The sequence below is a fragment of the Vipera ursinii genome, assembly GCF_947247035.1.
Source record: "Vipera ursinii genome assembly, chromosome: 1".
NCBI lineage: Eukaryota > Metazoa > Chordata > Lepidosauria > Squamata > Viperidae > Vipera > Vipera ursinii.
In genome coordinates this window covers 241,586,054-241,603,697 of record NC_139512.1, presented here as the reverse complement: position 1 = coordinate 241,603,697, position 17,644 = coordinate 241,586,054, and the positions used below count along the sequence as shown (strand labels likewise).

The 17,644-nt window shown below is 37.8% G+C and overlaps 2 protein-coding genes across 8 annotated transcripts in view; one reads left to right on the top strand and one right to left on the bottom strand.

The window, feature by feature from the left end:
• ORC3 (origin recognition complex subunit 3) overlaps positions 1 to 9,830 on the bottom strand; it is a 41,686-nt gene extending 31,856 nt beyond the window's left edge. The window contains exons 1-4 of one of the 2 annotated variants that reach the window (XM_083348607.1): positions 9,623 to 9,830; positions 4,308 to 4,359; positions 3,811 to 3,908; positions 754 to 898 (exon numbers count right to left, since the gene is read on the bottom strand). In XM_083348607.1, the coding sequence (XP_083204733.1) occupies positions 754 to 898; positions 3,811 to 3,908; positions 4,308 to 4,359; positions 9,623 to 9,646 (319 nt within the window). In that variant the 5' untranslated portion in view covers positions 9,647 to 9,830. Of the gene's footprint in view, positions 1 to 753; positions 899 to 1,514; positions 1,575 to 3,034; positions 3,083 to 3,810; positions 3,909 to 4,307; positions 4,360 to 9,622 lie in introns of those variants that run through there. The other variant, XM_083348608.1, reaches the window with a different exon arrangement.
• A 170-nt stretch (positions 9,831 to 10,000) lies between these two features.
• The window catches only part of RARS2 (arginyl-tRNA synthetase 2, mitochondrial), a 28,225-nt gene continuing 20,581 nt past the window's right edge, over positions 10,001 to 17,644 (top strand). For all 6 annotated transcript variants that reach the window (XR_014494200.1, XR_014494201.1, XM_083377278.1 and 3 more), the window contains exons 1-7: positions 10,001 to 10,116; positions 11,951 to 12,024; positions 12,553 to 12,658; positions 13,196 to 13,279; positions 13,923 to 14,020; positions 14,800 to 14,855; positions 15,711 to 15,794. Coding sequence is in view for 4 of the 6 variants with exons in the window: in XM_083377278.1 (XP_083233404.1) it covers positions 10,078 to 10,116; positions 11,951 to 12,024; positions 12,553 to 12,658; positions 13,196 to 13,279; positions 13,923 to 14,020; positions 14,800 to 14,855; positions 15,711 to 15,794 (541 nt within the window). In the remaining 2 variants the exon portion in view is untranslated. The remainder of the gene's footprint in view (positions 10,117 to 11,950; positions 12,025 to 12,552; positions 12,659 to 13,195; positions 13,280 to 13,922; positions 14,021 to 14,799; positions 14,856 to 15,710; positions 15,795 to 17,644) is intronic.

Here is a 17,644-nt window from a genome sequence, read left to right as displayed (position 1 = left end):
ACGTTATAGCCAAATAACCAGAAAAAGGAAGCACAACTTGCTTAGGTTGATATCAGGTAGCTTTCCTTCATCTGATTGTAGCCAATGAGCATGAATGCTTAGAGAGCCAATCAGGTGGTCATCTTGTCTTGGCCAATCAGATCACGGTAGGATTCAGTTATTGATGTCATGTACTGAAGCTGAGAGGAGGACATTTGTCAGTGTGTTATGTGATCGCTATCAAGTTGGTTGGGGTTTTTTTGTGTTCTTTCATTTAGTGAGCTTGTAAAACGTAATAAAATTAAAGTAACGGTGCAAAGAGTTGACTGGTGGCCCAGAAAGCGATGTAAAATAGTATTATTAAGTGAACAAGGCTACAGTTATAAAGAAATTAGAAGAAAAATTGGTGGAAACTTAACCAAAGGTGGCATTTCTACTGTACACTTTTCCCAAAAGGTTCCCACAATTTTGGCCACTACTGTAATTTAACTAATTAGCTAGGATCAGAAATTGCATGTGCATTACACTTTTTGGAAAAAATAAGCCAATAATAGAGATTCAAACACTGTGCTCTAACAAAACCAAACAAAGCATATAGTTGCCATTCATAACAGTAACCTATTGCCATTCATAAATGATATACTAATTAACCATCACTTATTTTTAATTGCATGACTCGTGATACAATCTTAAAGTTCCATTTTTAAGAATACCGGTATGTTAAAAGCAAATCTGTTTTTATTAATTAAATCAAAATACCAGAAAAAGCACTACCTAGAACAATAGCTGCAGTAGGAATTTCACTGGACTTCATCCGACAAATCCATTCTGCTTTCTTTTCCTTGAAATCTAAATGACATTGTCTCAGAAATTTTATGAGGTTATCAAATAGGTTCTTATTCAAGTCCTCTTGTAGTTGCTGTAAAAAAAAAAAGAGCCTCAGGCTTTTCAACTAGATCCCAGAAGATCTGTAAGTGTTTTCAAACAGCTACAAAGGTAACTGAAATTATTATATATAATGTATATATACATATAACGTATAAAACATATAATGCATTAGGTTTGCCAATGCCTAACATTTATTTTATAGAGAACAAGACAGATTCTACTTTTGCATCTGAAGCTAAGGCCATAAAATGCATTCCATTATGTCTCTATATCTCTAGCTATTTCATTATTATATCTTCCTTGGTTGGTCACTCTCTCTCAGCCCAAATCACCTCACAGGGTTGTTGTAGGGAAAAAAGGAGAACACAGTATGTTGATTCCCTTGAGTTACTTACAAAGTAATAAAGGTAGGATAAAAATCAAATATATAAATAAATAACCTTATTATGAAAAACTTACTGGGTGAAATTCCTGGCTGTTCAAAACCTGTTCTATAGTACCTAAGTATACTTTTCCACAAACCTACTTTTTGACAGAATGTTTTTTTAATGACTCTAATTCCACTTAACTAAAACAGCACAGTGATAGCAAATCAAGCTTTGCTAAGAGCATCTAGCAAAACCGTGTAACTATTTCATTTTATTTACCCAATGAAGTATTTTCTGCCTGCCATAAGCTAGGGGCAGAATAAAGCACATACCAAGAATCTGAAACAAATTGGAATGAAAATTCAGTTATGGTAAGATGGTATTATATCACCAAGCAATTATCCACAAAAGCTTCTGTATATAGATGAGTCATTACAAAGAGGAATAACAGCCAAAATATTGTAACTTTATACTAACTTTACAGCTACCCTCTCATAGCTATATATAAAGAATAGTAGACAAACATATATTTAAGGGACTCTTAGAAGTTTCTAATACCCAGAAGATGGAACAGACAATGTACTCCCTCTGGGCATCTCGTTTAATTCTTTCTTAACTTTTGTATTTTTGTATTTTTATATGTTTGCCCTGTTCACCGCCCTGAGTCCTTCGGGAGAAGGGCGGTATACAAATAAAATTATTATTATTATTATTATTATTATTATTATTATTATTATTATTATTATTATTATTATTGATAACTAATGAACACAAATTATTATTATTATTATTATTATTATTATTATTATTATTATTATTATTATTATTATTATTATTATTTGTGTTCATTAGTTATCATGATCGGGAGCAACAGTTACTCAAAGATGTTAATCATTATTAGCTTCGGAAATTACACTGACCATTCAGGGAACTGATTAATATTGGGTTATTTTATTGCAATAATTCATTAAATTCCTGGTTTCAATAAGAATTTGGGGGTAAATATTGAGATGTATTTAAACTATTTAGGTTTCATTAGCAACTAATTTTATTCTGTTTTTGTAGAAAATCAGGAAGGAAGGAGGAAAACTTAACCTACTCAGTTTTACTCTACTTTAGTAATCCCAAGATAGTAGAAGAGCTAAAGCTTTGGGAAATATGTCAACCTTTTTTACAGTGAATTGAATACTCTGTTTATGTTTGGGCAGAATATTCAAACGTTGTATAACAGAATTTTATACGTCTTGCGCTGCTCATAGCACTTTTAATAAACTTGTTTTTATTGCCTTTTTTGCTAGAAGGACAAAGAATCCACGATTACAGTCAAATTATATATTATTAGTCTGTAAAGGAACTTATGAAATGCTAAGACTATTTTTCCCATATTGACAAAATCTAGTAGCTTATTAGTTCATCTCTCTATATTTATATGTATGTAGAAATTTCTACATAGGCATATATGCATTCCTGCCTAGTGTTTATGCAGAAACACTTCATGCAGAAGTACATAACACCACAGTAAGAAATTATATTTATTGATGCCGCTAGGTTTACTTTCAGATATTACTAAACTGTTTCCAGATTAATAATATTTCCCTCTGTATAAATACTCTGACTGCAGTGAGAAGACTCATCCTCCATCAGGAAAAAAATAGATATTTGTCTTAAGAAACCTTATTCTAACCAGCTGCATTGTTGCATAAATTTGTTCTTAAGAATTCATTTGAATCTACATTTAGAATCCTCAGGTTTCACAAGTGATAACAGAGAGAACAGAGTAATCACTATTTGTAACTCACACTTTCTCCTGCCACCCTAATTATCCTCCTCATATTGCTCAAGAGGTTGAAAAAGCCTTCAGAACTGGGAGGATCAGCTGGGGGATGCAAAAGGAAAGGGGAGCTAAAGCAGTGTATCCCCCCATCCCCCCATTTTCTAGCCGAAAAGCACCCCAGTTGTTTTCATTCAAAGTGTTTGGATTCAACCTGTAACTGCAGAAAAATATCCATGCTTTATAGCAGCACGCATTATTGACTGAAAGAAGTCAAGAGAGAAAACTCAGTTCATATAAATAAAAGAATTCCTGTGTGAGCAGTGAGGAGTGTTGTCTCCCTTCGTAGGTATCACAGTGCCAACAGCAAACAGCCAGTTGCCAGTATATATAATAACAGAACTATTTAGAGTGAGAAATATTTCCATGTACAAGCAAAGTTTCAATGTGGTCTCAAGAGTTCAGATTCACAGCTGCTTGTAAATGCTTCTCTCCTGTAAACATTCACACTGCACTCATGATCACCGGCTCTTTTCTTTATAGCACAATATGCCTTTCAAAGGAAAAAGGCTGTTCCCTGCTGCTCGCCTGTTGAAGTCTACGCTTGGTTGGGTTACCTGTAGGAAGTTATCAATTCTTCTCAAAAGAAATAAAAGAAAAATGCTCCAAATGTTGTTACTTCATTTAAGTGTGATCAGCGCCTTAAAATAGCTGATATTATGTGTTTATTTGGAAGGCTCTCTGGAAACCTCTTGAACAGACATGAAATTCATTTCCCCAGTCAACATTAAAAGCAATGCTCACCTCTGTTTCAGATTTAACTTGTTTCCATAACAACAGACAAGTATCGAGTCGCAACTCACTATTATCCAAATCACTGTTTCCCTTATTGAAATAGTCAGCTAGAAAAACAAGACAGAAAAAGATGGCATTCACTCTCAGTATTCGTACATTAAGAGTTCTTCTCAAAAAGTCCTTGAAAACTTTTAAGAGAGCACTGGGAAAAATATTGGGATTTATTTCTTTTCATCTGAGAGTGGAAGTTAAACACGAACTCAAACTTGCATCTAGGAAAAAAAGCTAAAGATGTAATAAAACAGTTGTCTGAAATTAACATATCTGTAGCCTTATTTGTATTTATATATACAAATTATCCTTCCCTTTTTTCCCCTACAAGCATAATCTCTAATTTGTGTTTCGCCGCCATGTCAAAGATAACTTTCATTTTATTAAATACAAAATATTAGTAATGTAATTTTCATTTTGCTGCAGGAAATTTACAGTATCTATTGCACACTAACCTGCTGAAGACCTTTTTCTCTTGTTAGAATTTGGCTTGAATACAAAGCATCCCTAAAGACAGAGAGAGAGAGAGAGAGAGAGAAATATTGATTCCATTAAACATTTTGTCCTAATTCTACATTGACAGAAATGACCCATTATAAGTGATGCACTTATTTAATTTTATATTTCCTTCATTAGCATTTGCTCCTCCAAACTTCACCTTTTTGCAACTGGAAAAACTAGAAACACTACCTTTTATTTATATAAAATAATTTTTAACTATGCAATTTTCAGTAAACTAAGGAGATGTGAATGAGTTACTCCAAATAGTACATAAGAAACCATATGTGTTTGTGTGCCGAATCAACCCACATTAAAAACAAGGATTTTATGTACAAAACCTTTAAATATGACAGGGTCATATTGTGTTTATTCTTATATATATTTAATTATATTGAAATATATATTTATATTTAAACTGAATAAACAGATCTAATGCTCCTTTGTTCTCAAACAAAAATTTACTTGTGTTGCACTGAAGCACCCATGTGCTGAGACTTGCAATACTGCAAAAACCTTAATAAAAACTGGGAGGAACAAATGATATTCAACTTGTGCAAATTATAATGATGGAGCGGGGAGAAGGATCAATTTGGTCTGTCTTCAGACTGGAGCTAACCTTAGAATCCTATTATTGTGGTCATCTTTATGGCCCTGTTCACCGCCCTGAGTCCTTCGGGAGAAGGGCGGTATACAAATTAAATAAAATAAATAAAATAAATAAATCTTAATCAGTCAGTCTTCTGCTTGGATCACATTCATAATATTTTGGATTAGTGATAGGATCACAGACACAGCTTTGGGAACTGACTGGGCAACAAAGACTCATATTACAATTATGGAGAAGAATTAGGTCAGGGGTCTTCAAACTTGGCCCTTTTATGACTTGTGGACTTCAACTCCCAGAATTCCTCAGCCTGTGTGCCTGCTATAGGTGGGGTGAGTACTGCAGGGAGCATAGGTGGGTGCTGGAAAAGGAAGAACAGGAACCAGGGCCATGAGTTTTCCAAGCCATGTGCCACTGCTGGCCAGGGCAATCCTGCCAGGCAGTGGCCTTTTGGAGATATACCCACCCCACCCACGGTGCATGTCCAAAATGCCTGGCAGCAATTGGATATTTCCTCTGTGACAAGGCACCTGGAAGAGGAGGCATCACCAGGGCCAACAGAGCCTCCGCTCCTTAGGGCTTGAGACACATGGTGTTGATAAATTCTGCAGAGGGGAGGCATGCAATGCGAAAGTCAGCTGGTGGCATTTGGGGATGGGGAGAACAGATGATCATAAATGTAATCTGATGACTGTGAGGTACTATATGATGACCAGAACTTTGAGGATTGGTCTTATGTCCGTTTTTTCAGTGCCATTATAACTTTAAAAAGTCACTGAATAAATGGACCAAGCCATACTGGATTTAGACCAAAGGCTATAGATTGGGTTTGGGAAGACACTGGGAGATCTCTAGAAGAGATGCTAAGAAAGGGTCAGGATAATATTTAAGAGAGCAATATAAATTCCTGCTTTCCTCCATATGCAACTAATCAGCTATTTCCCATGTTTAGTAAGCAGGGATAGCTCTCTAGATCCACTAGTCTTTGTTCCCAACTGGTGACTCAGATTGTCAGTTTACCTGCAGTTCATGGGGCCAAATAGCTTATTTGCTCAAGGAAAATGAACAAAAACTAAAAATAAAGACAAAAAAGCACTACCGTTATTTTTGCTTCTACTCTTTCCTCTGGATCCTGAAAGTTTTATTAGAAAATAAGAGCAATGAACAGTTGTAATCTAATGTTTAGTTTGGAAATATGCCCAGCTTCCCAGAAAAAGAACAATGGAAAAGCAGCAATTTTGCAGGAAGGGGAAAGCTATTGGTGAAAAGTAGCATCCAATACTAGAGTATTGACTTTAGAGGGACATGATTTACAGTTGGAATGGCATTCGTTCATATGGTATGGGAAAAATAGAATACACAGCTATTTCCAGAGACATTATATCAGAAATTCTTTATTGATGGTTTGGGAGAAAATAAAGAGGAAGCATTACTTGAGGATTCCAGATTGGCTCTCAACGATGGAAGCGTTAATACACCCCAATATGTTTAACATGGGAAACATTATAAGATATAAAAACCTACTAACAGATACGGGGAAGTTGAAAACCAAACAACAATTAGAGGAACAAGGAATAAAGATGGATTGGTACATGAGAACGCAAATACCATCTAGATGTGGAATCAGCTACCGGTAGAGCTCCGGATGGCGCCCGATCTTCGCTCCTTTCGTCGCGATCTCAAGACGTTTCTGTTTGTTCAAGCCAGCCTAGCCTGATGGGGATTGGTGGGGTTTTTTATTTTTGGTGTCTTAATTTTAACTTGGTGTTTTAGAATTCTATTCCAATTGTTTTAACTTGGGCAATCATTTAATCTCTTTTTAATGTTTGTATTTAGTATTTTATTCTGCCCTGTGAACCGCCCTGAGTCCTCAGGGAGAAGGGCGGTATACAAATATTATTAAATTAAATTAAATTAAATATGAAAAAGATGCTAAAATAGATGGTTTTAATTTGGGGAGAACAGAGTTAGATGAAATACTTATGGGAACTGAAGAAAAATGGATTAAAAAATGTATAGCTACTTATTATATAGGGAATTAGAGGAGGAGCAAGTTAAGGAGTCAATGATAAAATGGTCAAGAAATTTTGGTTATACGATTGAATTAGATAGATGACAGCAATTGTAGGAAAGAAATTATAAATTGACAATGGCGACAGCGTATAAAGAAAATATGTACAAGATGTTCTACAGATGGTATATGTCTCCAGAAAAACTAGCTAAAATGTTTAAGGACAGATCTATGAAATGTTGGAAATGCCATCAAATACCAGGCTCTTTCTATCATATGTGGTGGATGTGTTCAGAAGCTAAAACCTATTGGAACATAATCAAATCATGGATAGAAAAGATGATACAACAACGTATAGAATTAAGACCAGAAATATTCCTGATGGGTATTTTACCAGAGAAATATAGGAAAGAGAACACATATTTGATTATTCATATAACCACTGCAGCTAGGATTGTGTTTGCACAAAAATGGAAGGCACTGAAAGCTCCTCCAGAAGAAGAGGTGATCAGGAAAATAATGAAATGTGCAGAAATGAATAGATTAACAATGGTAATTAAAGATAAGAGAAAGTCAGAATATTATGAAATTTGGGGAAAATTTTATGAATGGGTGAAAAAGAGAATATGCTTAAAAGACAGCTAACACTAATTTAGATGGAAGAAAAATGAGGAGATAAGGATATTATCATACCTAGTTTATCATACATTGAAAATCTAAGGAGAGGAGCTGCTCGGACATCACCCCTGAATTGTATCAGAAGAGGAATGGGAGGGAAGAAAGGAGAGGAGAGAGGGAAGAGAGTAGAGGAGGGGGAAGGAAGTAGGAAGGTTGGAGGGAAAGAGAAGTGGGGAGAAATGGGAGGGGAGTGGTGAGGGAAAGAGGAGAGGAGAGGAAGAAAACAGAAGTAGGAAAGAAAAGAGAAAAGAAAGAAATTAGAGAAGAGGAAAGAGAGAAGGAGGGTGGACATATGAAAGAGGAAATGGACGAGCAACACCCAAACTTACGTGTATGTATTTATGTATGGCGATATATAATACCTACAGCATTACTGATATAACAAATGTTAAATACCTGAAAAAATGTTTATATTTCATTGGTTAGTTTGTGGTATATTAAAGGAACTGTGAAAAATAAAATAAATAAATAAATAAATAATAAAAAGCAGCATCCTTGTGGATCAGTCTTTGCAATTGTTATGACTTCTCCAGCACTCGTTTTGTGAGTTTTCAAAGAGCCCCCAAATCTTAAGTCAAACCACCAGCCACAAACCTTTGGGGATCTCTTTTCTAGAGATACTGTGTACTGTATAGGTTGGAGGAAAGCAGTAAGAGTGGTTGCTCTATAGCTGTGGTGGTGAACCTATGGCACGCGTGCCACAGGTGGCACGCAGAGCCCTCTTTGTGGGCACGCACGCCGTCGCCCCACTCCTAGGTCTTCAGCTATGTTTTATAAAACCTTTTCGCTTTAGGCCTCCGCTGCTGTGTGCAAAAAAAGGAGAAAAGGTTCAATCAATCAATTTCAACTTCTCGCAGGAAAGACCTCGCAAAGTTGGAATTGATTGATTGAACTTTTTAGTCCCACCCAGTCTGCCATTACCACTGCAGCCATGCCCACCCAATGGGCCATGCCCACCTGGCACCCAACGATATATAAGTGGGTTTTGGGTTGCAGTTTGGGCACTCGGTCTCAAAAAGGTTCGCCATCCCTGCGCTATAGTTTCTTTCTACAAATACTAGGGCAGGGGTCGGCAACCTCGGCTCTTTTATGACTCGTGGACTTCAACTCCCAGAATTCCTGAGCCAGCCATGGCTGGCTCAGGAATTCTGGGAGTTGAAGTCCACGAGTCATAAAAGAGCCGAGGTTGCCTACCCCTGTACTAGGGAAAATAAAAGGCAAACTGGTTACTTATGGAGATGCCTGTGTAGCTTTCCTGGCAGAAATAGTTAAAATGGTTTGCTTTCTTCACTTCCCAGCGTAGCCCTACCACCACCTTGGGATTTCCTGCATATATCCCATCAATATATTAACCAGATGTCTACATATGTACCTGAACCATGGTCAGCCAGGAAAGGAAAGTGCAGTGCACATTTTCTGCCATGAACATCTCCTTCCCTCACCTCCCCGCAAAAAGGTTTGTCTGCCAGTTAATGAATGAGGGAAAACTTCTTAGCAGGGCTATTTCATCCGGGGGGGGAAAAGACGCCCCTTTCTACTATGCTGCCTCCTCAACATGGAGCAGCAATGGGACATCAGGAGAGTTGTGAACAACGCAGACTGTGGGATTTGACCTGGCGAAAAGAACAACGACCACAATCCCGGTTTGTTTTTTCCCCAGACTCCTCGCTTTGCTTTTTCTCCACTTAAGTGTCTTGCTTTCGGGCCAACAACCTTTTCTGCCACTTTTCCATCTTCCCAATAAGAAAGAAAGAAAGAGGCGACATCTTGTCGCCGCGCAACACAACACGCACTCGGTGGGAAAGCCAGGAAACTACAGCTTCAGCGACCCATGTGCGCATGCCCGAAGAGGGGAGGACATTGCGAAGCGACCACCAGCATCACGAACTGACTCCCTCACACAGACCCCAAAGTGAGGCGTTCGTCGGATTCCTCGAGGGAGGGGACCGAATCCACTCCCTCTCCTTCCGACTCACCTTGGAAACCGAGCGCGTGCTCATAGCGAAGGCTGAAGCCTCCTCCGGCGCCAAGCTGGACCTCCCAACATTCGCGAACGGACTTCCGGAAGGACACCTTTCCCCCCCCCACCCGCCCGCCTATTCTTGTCCACACAGGAGCACTTCCGGAACCAGGAGCGTGTAGCCGTTTCTTTCCCGCCCTGCGAATCTATGGTCACAGGGCTAGGCAACCTTGGCTCTTTTGTGACTCGTGGACTTCAACTCCCAGAATTCTGGGAGTTGAAGTCCACGAGTCATAAAAGAGCCAAGGTTGCCTAGCCTAGTTCGCGCTCGTAGTCTGCGTATTCTCTTTCTGCGCCCGCCCCCTTTGCCAGAAAGGGAAGTCAGGCTGGAAATGGCTCCTCCCCCCCCCCCGTGGGCTGTTCCATGACGGAGGGGTGGAAAAGTGAAGAGCGCCACTCTTAACGAGAACTATGGCGAGGTGTCGTTTCCGGAAGTGCATCGCTGCTCAGGTATTGATCGTCCCTTTTCATTGAATGATAGGACTGGAAGGGACCTAGGAGGTCTTCTAGTCCAACCCTTTGCCCAAGGCAGGAGACAATTGGCTGCCCAGTCTTTTCTCGAAGACCTCCAGGGATGGAGCACTCACAACTCCAGGAGGCAAACGGTTCCATGGACTATGCCGGACGAACTTTTTATTATGTGATTAAGTGACTTAAGTTAGTGTATCAGGGAAATGCATAATTTCCTTGGACTTCAGTAAAATAGTGGGTTTGTTTTTGGCATTCAAAGAGACGCTGAGATACCTGTTTATTTTTCAAAGCGATATTTTTGAAAATAGTTTTCAAAAACTTCTGTAATGCATTCCTTCCGTAGGGGGGAAAACAATCAGGAATTTGGTGGCCGCTTTTTCAATCAACAAATTTTATTTAAAAAGTATGAGTTATTGTGAGCTGGAGCTCACTTCATCAGATACCAAGATGGGAAGGCTGATTGGGAGAGGAGGGGAAGACAGGTTGGTTATGCTGATGTAGGTTACAAATCAAATAAATAAATAAATACTTGTGAGAGAGATTACACATGTTTATGAGTTTATAATGTGTGGGGGGAAAACATTGTGTTTGCTGATTCCTTTTTAAATACCTTGAAACCTTTCCATGTTTAAGACCTGTTTTTCCAAAAAAAGTCACTTTGAGGCCTGCCTTATAATGTCTTGGGAGGTTGAAATGCTCTGATATAGCTTTGCCCTCAATTTAAGTACTGATGTCAAATTTGTGTCTATTCAGTCTTATACACTGGAGGGTGAACATGTCAAGACACATCTAATTTTCTGTAGGTACTTGCTGGGGTCTGTGATGGTCATGTTGGTATAGGGGCAAAGTAGGCATCTAGTATTGTTGCAGGACTTTCCATATTGGAATCATTTCCCTGTTGTTTCTTGTTGCTTCTGAAAATCTGCTTCAAGTTGGGTAGTTGTCCATATGTAAGTATGGCATTGCTAGCCAAAAGGGAGTGATGGACCTCACTTGTTTTATAGCACTTAGACCAAGCATGTCAAACTCGCGCGACTTTCTCCCTGTTGCCGGCAATGGGGAGGGTGCAGTTTCGTTGTGATGCATCCGGCCCATGGGCCGGCAGTTTGACATGCTTGATCTAGATTTATCTATTTGCTTGCTTGGATTTGAAGCCCCTGTACCTTCTAGATTCAAAGCTGTAGATCTTTATCTGAATGTTGATCTTCAGTGGAAAAGATAATTCCAGTTCCAGAAAGGAAATGTATGGTGAAGCTGTACATTTTTATCTGAATGCTGATCTTCAATAGAAACGATAACTCCAGTTTCACAAGGGATAATGAATGACAGTGGTCCCCAACTTTTCTGGCTTTGCGAACCAGTGGAGGAGGCGAGAGGGAATGGTGTGCAAGTGGCTTGTACATGCACGCATGCACAGCTCCATTTGCGCAAGCAGCATGCACACGCACCCATTGCTTGCACAAATGGAGCTTCACACCTTGCCACCCACCTTCCTGCTGGTCGTGCAAATAGAGCTGTATATGCGCTTGCCTGCTGCTTCCGTGGCCCGGTTCTGAACAGGCCACAGGCTGGTAGTGGCCTGCGACTCTGTGGGTTGGGGACCCCTGATGTATGGCATTCATAAATATTGGTCGTTTCTTATGGAAGTAGGCAACAAGGATGAGTCTCCATCTGTACATGGAAAAAATGTAATCTCTATATGTGTTTATATGTAATAAATTTTTATGTAATGAAATAGATGATAAAATGATGGCAAGGATTTTGCTGCCTATTTATTCTTCCACACTCAATTTGGCAATTTTATTTCAAATAGCTTTCACATGTTTTGAAGATTCCGCCAGAAAACCTGGTAAAATCAATCTCTGCTGTTCCAGTATCCAAAAATAGGTAGGATATTTATACTTTAGAACCTTAATTACTTGAGATCCTTTTGTGCTATGTACGAAATAGCAAATAAAACTAGGGGTAAAGTCCTGGCACTGCATTTTAACTCATTCAGTCTCTGTTTCTAATTCACATTATTTCTAATATCACCTAAGACAGGAGTAGGAGCCAGTGACCTACAGATATTAGTGAATTGTAATTCCCAGTATCTTTTGCATTGCTGACCAGGACTACTGTAAGTTGTAGTTCAGCAACATCTGAGAGACCAGAACATTCCCATAAGGGTGGTTAACATTAGACATCATTGGACAAACAGATCTCTAAGTGCCATTTTACGGCTTTGAAGGTTTGAAGAATAGGAACTACGTCTAGCTTGTATATTGTTAACTAGGCATATTACTTTCACAGATCATTTGCTCTTTCAGAAACTTTTGGGGATGAAAAGACTTTCAGCTCTAAATCTTAGGAATCCTGACCCCTCTGTCACAGAAAGAATCTGAACCTTTACATTTTTTCCCCTTTTTTTTAAAGGCAAGCTGCTGATTTCCAGTTTTTTATGAGTTCTATATTAGATACTAATTCTACAGATTACACAACATCAGATATCAATCTTCAGGCAGAGAAGCTGGCAAACAAGGTATCTAGTAATAAGCATTAATCAGAAGCATCAATAACAATTGCTTATCAAATGTTTTGTACTGCATAAATGCGATGAAAAATGGTATCCTGAGATTTTGAAGCCTTTTGGAGGTCAATTCTTTGACCTGTTATTTTTAACAGTGAAAAGAAAAGCCATTCTTTTATCTTTCAACAACTGCAAAGTGCAATCTATGGTCTTTCCACATTGGCTTGAAATGAAGTTAAAAATTATTTGCATGGACGACCCAGCTACAGGTGCTATAATTCTTGAAAACAACATTGTGTACAAGTTCTTGCTGCTTTTGTCAGAAAGACACAGCAGCATTTTGCCACAAGCTCCGCCCCTTTGGAATGTGCATTGCTGTGTGAAAATGCACACAGAAAAGCAGCAGACCTCCCGTTGCAATGCTGCTCTACCTTGTTGCCCTCCTTGCAGAGGCTGCTTGAAAGTGTGACGTTACATAATGCAGTGTGCCCGGTAGTTCTACTTATTTGTGGTATAGTCTTTTGTCTATATGTTTTACTTTCCTTTTAGCTAAAATGTGATGCAGTTGTGAGCAAAATCAGCCCAGGCAAAGGAACAGTAGATTTCACGATAAATCGAGACTTATTAGCAAAGGTAAGAGGTAATGTCTTATGAACTGTAGAATAGAAAAACATGCTAAATCGGAAGCTAGTGTTTTCGGTAAGAGATACAAGTGTATAGCATATAGTCCCTATTCCATTTCATAGTTTAAACTCAAATGTTCTCCCCAAGATGCAAATAATGATGTCATGTTCAAAATATAAAATAATAAAACACAGTTTACAAATAAACACATCGGATAAGAAGGAATAGCATTCACCTAACAGCAGAGGATTTTTTTTAAAAAAAAGAATCATTTTGCATGAATAATAGTAATGTTATGATATCTATAATTAATGTCATTATTGATTGTAATATTGCTAACTTGTTTAAAAATATAGCTGTATGGATATGAATACCATATTTTGTGAACAGAGCATGGGCAGATTGAAAAATAAGAATGTTCTCACCTCAGAAGAGTAATCAAAACTTAAAAAAGATGAATTAGCATTGGCTGCTTGCTATCTGAAAAGCATTTGCAGATGTCTGCTTAGTTGATGTGAAGCCTCAGAAGATTTTTGTGAAATGAGAGATTCATAATCTTGCAAATATCAGTGTAAGGCATTACCTTGGTCTTAAAATGATCCCTTAATAATTCATTACTCCCATTGTAGCTGTGTGTATTTTGCTTCCTAAGACAGTGTTGCAGCAGGTATTCGAAGATGGTTCTGAATATGGAATAAACAGCGAACTTTTCTCAGGATTGCCAAACAAAAAGGTTCTAATTGATTTTAGGTGAGTTTATAGGCTTAGTTATTTTGGAGCACACCTAAAATACCATGCAGGTTTACAGATTGGTTATGTAAGTAACCTGTATGAAAATCAGCATTGGCCTAAGATTGGTTTTGTTCATTTCTTTCTAGTAAAGCATGCACTTTGATTTACGGAGTATCGAAATCCATCTTTTTAAACATTTAAACATATGAAATACTCATGTACAGTTTCCCTTGGAACATACAGGCTTCCAATTCAGTTATGACACAATTTTGTTATTTCATATTGCGATAAAACATAGGAAAGAACATGAATACAGATACACAGTGCATTTTGTGTTCTTGAAAGACCTGTGGATTAGCATACAGTATGTACTTCTGAAAGATATCTTCCAGTATTGATTTTGCTAATGAGTGTTCAGTTTACTAGCGATGGAAATGCCCATGGTTCCATTTGCTTTACCATACTATGTTGTTTGCGTAGTTTGACGTGCCATTCATGTTTTCCTTTACACGCTTCACAGTATGAGCTAAATGGAGAATATCTTTGTCCTGTCTTAGCCATGAAAGCCAGCTGGCCAGTTTCTTTCTCTCAGCCCAACCTACCTCACTGGGTTGTTGTTGTGGAGAAAATAGGAAGCTGTGTTGGGTATGTTCACCACCTTGAGTTATTTGTAAAAATAATAAAGGAGGTTGTTAATAAATAAAAAGTTTTAAGGTAAAGTCTAGTTTGACATCTCTATTCCTCTCTTGGAAGGTGGGGAATGTAACCTAAATGACGAATGTTCACATTTCTTGCAGTTCACCCAACATTGCAAAGAAATTTCATGTCGGTCACCTGCGTTCTACATTAATAGGTAAGATTTAAATATAACTAAATTATAGCTTATAAATGAAACCTTCTGAATATGATGACGTAGTCTAAGTGAAATGACTTGTAACTAGCTTGTGAACAGTAGGTGCTGGTGTTTAATTGTAGTTACTTGATATTTAGTCTTAGGCTACATGATAAGCTTTGAGCTGCTTTGAAGTCATTGCTAAATGGGTATTGCTTGTGTGCCTTTTGAAAGTTTTTCAAAAGAGGACTAGATTGAGATAGAATCAAACAAAGTCTTTAAAATGACTTTGGGAATAAGGAAAAAATAATCAGCTAGTTTTAACTCAAAATGTTGAAACGGCAAAGCTGAATTATTTTACATCTAAGAACTTTAGATGATTCAAAAGTTCAAAAGAAAGACTCAGAATCCACTTGTGACCTTTCTATATAATATACATTAAATAAGAGCTATAAAAAACTATAGCCTAGAGGTGTAATCCACTTCTTTTCAAGCCTAGAAATTTTCTTCCTCCAATTTGTGTTCCCTTAAATTTATTATTAGATTTATAGTTCTTCATATTAAAGTTAGGCAATGGAACCCTGGCAGGGATCCAAATGGCAATCATGTGACTTCAGGGTGCTGTGAAAGTTGCAAGCCATTTGCTACATCATGATCACATGACTAAAAAGGTGCTGGGATGACTGGAACTTTGAGGACCAATTATAACCATTGCTTGTTCGGTATCAATACTAATTGTATCTTCAAACTGTCACTGACTGTTATTAACTGAAGAATATGTGTACAGTGATAGAAAAGGGAGATCAGATTACACAAAATGAGCATTTGTGGATAAGAATACAGCTGGGACAAATAATTACTGTGATTTATTTTCAGGAAATTTCATAGCAAATATCAATGAAGTGATTGGACATCAAGTAACAAGAATAAATTATCTTGGAGACTGGGGCATGCAGTTTGGTAAATATTTTTTTTTAAAAAAAAATCGGTCTTATGGTTAGTGTAACATAATCTAGGGCAGGTTATTTTCAACGTTGTCATAATGAGCTTTTTAAAAACGAAAAGCTTTCAGTTCTATGGGAAAAATGAATATGAGGACCCAAAGCAGGCTAAGAAAAATTGGATCATTTTTTAAAACTGAAAATACCGATAGGTGCAATTTGTAAATTCCTTTGCTCTTTAAGATAATTGTTCTGCACCTTAAAAGATAAACCACTGAACTTAATTCTAAAAATTCATAAGACTTGGGTATTGAACCATCCAATCTGTATCTATACACATTTGTATGCGCGTAAACATATACTAAAAACAGTAAGAATTTGAATGCAAGAAACTTTAATTTCTCAGCCACAAATTCCAGAACGCCATGCTCTTTTGACTGTAACAGAGGAGCAAACACATGCAAGGCCTTTCTAGGATTGCATGGCTCTTCTGGGATTGTGTTTCACATTTGTTGTGAGATTTGGGCAGGTCCTATTGTTCTCTGAAAAAGGATATTATTGCAGTTGAAGAAAATAACCTTCTACGTGTGTGTGTGTGTGTGTGTGTGTGTGTGTGTGTGTGTGTATTCAGATAGCAGTAGTTTCTGTTATTGTTTCTATTGTCACTGTTTCTGTTGCATGTGGGTGGCTTTAAACTGTGTCCTTCTGAAATCTGCTGGGCAAGTAAAACTGTTAGCACAAAGCTTCTGTTTTTCTGCAGTTGTTGTTTTGAAAAGGTTTTAACCTAGCTTTATTAATTCCATACTTACAGTGTGTGCACCATTTCCTCACAGGCTGAGATCAGTTAATAGTCTCTGAGTTTTAACAATTGCATTTTGGCTTTTATCGCCACACTTAACTCCCAGCGTGTCTTCTTTCGGAGCACAAGCAATTAACCCAGGAAATCTCTGTGTAAGAATAAATTGTTGTTTAATCCAAGAATGCACAGTAAAATTAAATGAAAAGAGATAAGGGGGAAAAAAGAGGGAAGAGAAAGGGAGCTAAGGAAATTAGACGAATAGGTAACTGTAGAAATTCTTTTTAAAATTCAAAATATGACACAAATGAACAGCAATTATTCTCCTTTAACTGCCCTGGAAAATAGTAGAAGTTACTTTTGGTAATGAGACTAAACAAGAGTGCAAAACAGAAGCTTTAATATTGCCCGAACTTAAGATAGACTCAATAACTCTAGTTTGATCTTCAGGTAATCTCATCAGTATCCAAACAATGACATCCAAGCATTAGATTGGGTTGGTTGCCTCAGTGACGCTTTTCACATTATTGACCCAACGGGAGTTCCACTATTCATGGCCGAATAGTCCCAGGCTCTAATACGACACAGCTCCCTGTCCCTACTCCCATTCATTCTCAACACATCGAATGAGAACATTGGTGTTGTGAATCCTTATCTGACAGACAGGATTCAAGACTGTGTAAGCCAGATTCATGGACGTCTGTATATAGTCATTTTTACAGTGCAGACTTCCATTGTTAATTTGCAGCTGTCAGGGAACTTTGCAACTCTGGGATATTTTGTTTATTTCTTTGTTTGTTCAGATATACGTCTTCCAGAGTTGAAAACTTGTAGTGACTGACATAATAAACATAAAATTTAAATATATATTTTTCAAGATCCATAGCATAACAACAAGAAAGCCCTGATATGCTAGTGGTAATCTCAGTGAGTTCTTCAAGGATCTCCAAATGTCTCCAGGAAGGACCATATTTTCATGGATCTTCAAAAATATAAGGAGATAATCCAAAAATGGTGGTTGGTGGGATGTATATTAGTTTCTTGTTCTACAATGTTTGGGTTGTGTGTGTGTG